A 6,805-nucleotide genomic window follows, 5' to 3' on the forward strand; every position below is an offset into this window, starting at 1 on the left:
TTATTAAATAATAATGTTAGCTAGAACATGATTTTTAACAACTTAATTTGATAAGCCACCGATGTCATTATATAAGTAGTAATATTGAACAATTGTAGACTGATATTTGCCGTTACAGGCAAGCATTTAAATGGAACTAGAGTCTATTTACTTTGGGACACTTAAATCTATTTTCATTTAAAGGTAAATAAATATAACGTACTAATTTTAGAGATTGTAATTTCAGGATATGGCAACACCATATGACACTACTATCGAAATGTGATTTAATAGAATTATCATCAAATTAGAAATAAATTTGGAGATACATTTAGAGAATGGGAGTGCAAAATAGTTCTACGTTTTTAACTTAAAAATACCAGATAATTTTTGTGTGTAAAATAGCAAATAATCATTAGTATTATCAGTAGTTTAAATCCAACCAAAATTTAGTGTCCAGTTTCTATTTATTGTTTCGTACATTGATACACTTAACCTCATTATTTTTTGATACTTCTAAGCTGTATTAGTGTTGCCAACACAAATCGACTGTACTTTGAGAATGTACTGTTTCCTGAGGAATTTATTGGGGGATTCTTTTATTATCGTTTGTAGTGAAAGTATTTTAATTAATTTCGTAATTCAGAGATTACACCTACAAATACATTTTACCTCATATAAGATTTGTTTACATAGGTGTAACGGCGTATATTTAATAGACAGGATCTTATTTTCATACCCAATGCTTTTTAATTTATCTGTGTTCAATAGCTGTGTAGTGATTACAATTTGTCTAATGAATGTACTGCTGCGGGATTAAAATTATAAAATTAATTGTATATATTAGATGTTAACGTACATTTTTAAACATGCTGTTTACGTTGTCCCCCGATTAGTTTTAACAATATTTTTATGGTAATCGAAATCGGCGGAATATTATTTTTAAAATTACGTTTCATTTCACTGAGTATTTATTATGTTAATAAAATTATGATCTCTAGTTGACTTATGGATTTAAGGTAATGAAGTCCGGCTAGGAATGCATAGACAATATTTTATTTGAAAGCTAAGAGTTTTTTTATAATGAGTTGGATATTGTACACTGATTATTTAGTAATAATAATCAAGTGTGACGATTCTGAGCATAGTTGTTAGAAAAAATGTATTATGGGAAAATTTGTAGTTTAAAGATATGTTTCTCTCGTCAGGCTTTACTACTAATATACTGAACAGAGAACTCGAATATAACTGCAATAATTTAAACTACACACAGTATTAGAAACATTAAGGTTTCCTATAAATTATTGTACAATTTTATTATTTTAATTTTTAAATATATTCCTACATAAAATATATAACCGGTTAACGAGATTATTATGAACTTTAAATAGACCAAATATGAAGCCACATATGGATAAACTGCAATGAATGATTATGATGTTTTCCTGATAACGTCGCAAAAATTGTGTAAAAATGATGAAATTTTCGTAATGTAGTTTCGTGAAATTCTCCATAATCGTTTATATCACGTTTTAATTCACAATTTACAATACTTTAATCGATTCATCTCGTCACTATTATATAATTTACTTTACTTTTTAAAAACATGTCAAGACTAATACATTTTCAATCTGTCCTTATCACGGACAGGGTCGAAAGTCTTTGATTTATTACCTGTGTGCGATTAAATGTGAAATTACCACAAAACATAAAAACAAAAATTTGCAATTAAAAGTGTATTATTTGCTCGAACATTATTTTATTGATACGAAATACAAAGATTTCACCGCTTATTACGCCATCACACTAAAGCATTGTTTCATATCTATATTTTTAATACCATCAGTGTGTAGATGTGGCGTCATAATAGCACCCATGAATGACATTGTATCCCATTATAATATTGTTTTTATCTCTGATTAGTATTTATAACTGCTTATGAAATTTTATTCTAAGTATAATATTTAATAATGCATGTTTAATTTTACATTTACACACCACTGTGTGGTGAAGGAACTCAGTAAATGGAATTATTAAACTTTCATCATTATATAAAAATGTATTTCTAAGTGTTTGGTGAGTAAGTAAGTGATTTTGAATTACTTGTAAATATTGTATATAAAATTAGAAAATGTGCATTAACAAAATATTGTGTTTCATGTTGATAAAGTGAATATTTTTATTTTCACGTAGTATGGCTTGGATGAAATGGCTATATGCGTGTCCGTTCTGATTGGTTAAGTTGAAACGTCGAAGAGTTGGAACAAATAAAACGTTATTTCGGATATTCTTCGTGTTTTATTGTTTTTTATTGAGTACAACAATACAATTATTAGTTCATTATAAGGAAAATTGCATTTTGTACTTATTAGAGCAGATAATCATGTTCGAAAACAGCTAACATCAACAACACAGTATTAAGAAATTAGATTAATTCAGTAATTATTAATTTTTATATCACATTTTTTTAGTTGGTAGTTAAGATTTTAGATGATTTTACTAATTATAGTTGATTAAAACCGTACCACGTAAGGACGTGATTCTTTGTTTAATCCAAGTATTATTTTTTAAGTTGTGGTCTGTTGCTGTCTCCAAAATTCTTCTCTGTTCTCCAAAAATCGAATAGCTTCTTCGGCTTGTTTCATTACAATGCCGTTCTTTTTGTCTGCAATAGCCAGGTCTGGGTTCTTGAGCAGGTTCTCCAGATATAACTTGTCAGACATCAGTTGACCTAATGCAGGCCGTGGTGGCTTAGAGTTCGTGCGTTTGACTGGTTTATTGAAAACCGGTTTTACGGACCCAATAGTATTTTCTATTGCTTCCTGAAATTTTAAATATATTATTACTTAGATCTGTTATACGCCAAGGTAATGTAGCGGTTGAGCATATCATTGGAATCTCCGATAGTCGTCTATTCGATTCCACATATGGTACAATCATTTGTGTGTATGAGAAAACACACAGACCAATAACCGTAGTTGATTTTCTATACAAATGTACTCTCAAAAAAATATATGTAAGTACATATTACTATCAATTATTTAGTGCTGATAGTACAAAGTTTGATTATTATGGGATGGGATAGCGGTATGTCCTGGGTTATTATATAATTTTTCGGTTTGTAGTATATGCATAATCAATGTCATTGATATTTTTGCTTTACAAGTCTAAGAAAATGCAATTGTTTATAGGTAGGGTCGACCTATATACCTGTGCCTTTTGTACTCCCAGTCGAAAGTCACTTAAGTCGGGCCTCGCTCGCAATCCTCTGTGGAAGTGCACTAAACTCAGCTCAAACTCTCCACAATAGTACAGTGCTTCAGCTTTCTGAAGCAATGCTTTTGCGTGTTTCGGATCCAAAATTAGAGCCGTTTCAGCATCTGCTAGAGCCAATCGTGGTTCCCCCAGAAGCAGGTAGCATTTGCTGCGAGCGACATACGCTGCTTTCTCTTCTGGCGCCAATTCTATAGCCTGAAATAGAAGAAAAAGTTTTTAAAGAACTTTATTTTATACTAACGACATTTTGTTGCCTAATCTTTCGAAGATACCTTATCAACAAATGTCACAGCGTTGCGGTACCTTTCCCTCATTATCTCCGCTCGAGACAACGCCAAAAGTGTACCTGCATCAGCTTCTTCAGGTAAATGGAGAGCACTACTCCTTTCTGCTTTATCTTTCATGTTCAAAGATAATTTTATGTCTCTGGATCCCATCACCACAGCCGCGGCGCGATCCTTGTCAGTATACAGTTCCTCCTCACGACGTCGTCTCTCACGGTGCTTCTTTTCTTTCTTCTTTCGTGGTTTAATAGTCACTACTTTTTCTTTCGCTGAAGACCTCTCTTCTTCTGCTTCTGGCGTTTGAGTTTTTTCCGCAGAATTTGGAAGGCGCTTACTGATCGAGGCTTTGGGAACCGGTGCCTCATCTTCGTCGTCACCTATTCCTACTCTTACGAAGCTTTGCAAGAATTCTGCGTCCTTTGTAGGACCAAGGATAGATCTAGCTTGAGCAATGGCATCATTTTCCATCACGACAGTTCACTGGGGCTCAGGTGTAGATGGAGTAAGTTATGTAATTTTTCGAAGTGTTTGCATAGGTGTTAGTATTGACGCCCCGGATGTCGTCGTCATGGTGACTAGAAGTGTTTTACCACATGCCTTCGCCTCATGTTAGTTCTGTGTGTGGATGTTTAGAGGGCACATGTATTTTCTTTTTAAAGAATTTATATCTTTAGAAAAATAATTGGCCGTTTTAACTTACTAAGTCGCAATTATATAGCTAATAGGTAATTTAATATTTTAATTCACTATTTATCAAACTATGTTTTAATTGACCTATAGAATGGGATTAAAATGTTTGAAGATAATGAAGTTCTAATTATACTTTGTTTTCTAGTTGACAGACAAGTGATTTCTTAATACTTCGTAATTTTAGTACCTTTTGGTATAACTAGGAAAAACAAAACAACTATTAGGTACCTGCATTTCTTTAAAACTTTCGAATTTAACATTCTCTTTTTTTTGTATCGTTATGATAAAAGTTTGCCGCATTAGCGTTGTAATATCATAACAAGTTGAGTATATCAGGGTTTTATTGTTTATGTTTTTGATCAGACAGTTTATAATCTCTAAATATAGACTGGCTGCTATAATTGTGTTAACAGATTATTAAAATATGAATGTTTTAGGAATATTCTTTTAGTATAAATCCACAATTAGTCTTATGATAGTTAATTATAAATAACAATTAATTTATTTACCTTATCTAGTGAGTTGAGAGCTCGGTCATAGTTGCCATTTTTGAAGTGTCCAACAGACTCGTCTCGATGTTTCTTTGCTTCTACAGGATTGCTTACCGGCTGTTCAGGTTCTTTATTGCGGCCCATTTTGTAGCAGTCTCTGTAAGGAAATAATTAAAAAGAAATTAAACAAAATTGCTTGATACATAACGAATAATCCAGAAATAAAAAAATGAGATTCATTTTAAAAAATATTCATATTGTCAACAACTAATAAAGTTAAATTAAAATTATTTGCGACAGTTTCGACTGTGGCTTATAATTTATAATGAAGGTGTTGATGATGTAGATATTTTCATTCTTGAAAGCGATTTTGCAATCTTCGTAGATAGGATGCATCTATAATAGATATTTTTACATACTACTTAGATACTTTAAAAACAGCGAATTCATACTTTTTATGGAAGTTGATGTACTCCCATTTGTGCTCGGTAAATGTTGTTGAGACGGCATATGAAGATGATGGAACAAGAATTAGAGTGAAGTGACGCCAGCTTGTAACAGTGGGCAAAAGACATTGTTTCTAGCGAGAGTCCTAACACGATGCATTACTAATAATTAGGTCAGCGCTATTACTAACAATCTCATTGCCTAATAAATTAATTTTAAGTACATACGTAGATGCAATGGAACGACTTTATTACTTAGCGTGGAATAATATAGATAGAGCAGGGTACATATTTGCAGATTGGTAATATTTCGTTGCCAAAACAAGCTGGTATGATGAATGATCGAGTAAACGAAGAAGCGGGGCAATGACAAGGGCAATAAATCTTTGCCCTCCGTGGACAGGAATAGGTACATTTTTACTCAATGATTACGTAAATATAAAGGTAGGGCAGCAATGTTAGCTGCCATGCATAGATTTGATAGATTAGTACTTTATTATGTACTTAGCTATAAATTTTGGGTGAAACAAAAATACGTGTTATAACTGTTAATAGAATTAGTTTAGCGGTTCTATAGTGCACTGTGCAATTGTGTGTTTTTCGTATGTATTTCTGGTTCCAAATTTGCAGTTTATATTAAAACTCTTTCAAACAGTAGGTGTATTGTGTCTATCATCATCAGACCACTGTAGTCCACTGCTGGACATAAGCCTCTACCAAGTCACACGTCCAATCATGACCTGCGACATTTCGTATGTTGCCACTCCACTTGGGTCATGCGCTACATTTACTAATTCGCGGTCTTCCCTCTCGAACACGTCAACTCCAGCGACCATTGCTTCTGTGACAGATATGACCAGCCCCCTGTTATTTCAACTTGCAAATTCGTAGAGCTTATGACTTTCGTTTTCTGGGGAATTACTTCGTTTCTGATTATATCTTTGGAATTAGTCAATTCATTTGCTTGTTTGATACAAAAGATAGAATCTGTATACTGTACAATCTATCTTCAAGTCGTTTAATTGTGAGAAGTTAATAAATAAACGCTTTCCCATTTGTAATACAACATACTAGGTATAAACTACAGAACTGGTCGGAAGATGGCGGAGGTGGTCGAGCAATGATATATTTTTTTACTTATCTTATTTGATGTATGTTGCATGCATCAATTAAGATGAATATAAAAATGCTACTGCTGTAATATGCTAGTTGTTTCATGTTTTGTATCTATTATTTGGACTACGATTGATGTGTAACCAGAGAAACTATCATATCGTATATTTTCCGAGTTTATTATGACTATCTACTTCCTATGATCAGATAATTTTAATGGCTCTCTGTAGAACAAACGGCTTTCGTGAGCAAGAACTGTTAATCTATTGGCTTATCACCTTATCTGTGCCATCAAGTGGTAATTTTATATTGTAGGGACATCAGTAAACCCAATTCACCTTGAAATCTGAAAAAACTACTTTAATATAGACTTTTATATTATAAAGCGAGAGCTTTATTATTTATTTTGATAATGACGTTATTTGTATTCTATTACCGAATTATCTATTGGTTTTGTTACCTTGAAATATGCCTTGAATGACAAGGACACAGAAAAATAATTAAGTGAAGTCAAAGTTCTAAAACT

General features: G+C 32.5%; 1 protein-coding gene across 1 annotated transcript; it reads right to left on the minus strand.

Moving 5' to 3' along the window:
• Positions 1 to 2,263: 2,263 nt before the first annotated feature.
• LOC131851642 (uncharacterized) lies at positions 2,264 to 6,002 on the minus strand. The gene is made up of 6 exons (XM_059202162.1): positions 5,884 to 6,002; positions 5,173 to 5,271; positions 4,739 to 4,877; positions 3,528 to 4,013; positions 3,190 to 3,450; positions 2,264 to 2,801 (listed from the first exon to the last, which is right to left on the minus strand). The coding sequence occupies exons 1-6, from the start codon at positions 6,000 to 6,002 to the stop codon at positions 2,547 to 2,549; spliced, it is 1,359 nt and encodes a 452-aa protein (XP_059058145.1). The 3' UTR covers positions 2,264 to 2,546.
• Between the last annotated feature and the right edge of the window lie 803 nt (positions 6,003 to 6,805).

This window comes from Achroia grisella, unplaced genomic scaffold (assembly GCF_030625045.1).
Source record: "Achroia grisella isolate CSIRO2021 unplaced genomic scaffold, CSIRO_AGI_Agris_v1 utg794, whole genome shotgun sequence".
NCBI classification, from domain to species: Eukaryota; Metazoa; Arthropoda; class Insecta; order Lepidoptera; family Pyralidae; genus Achroia; species Achroia grisella.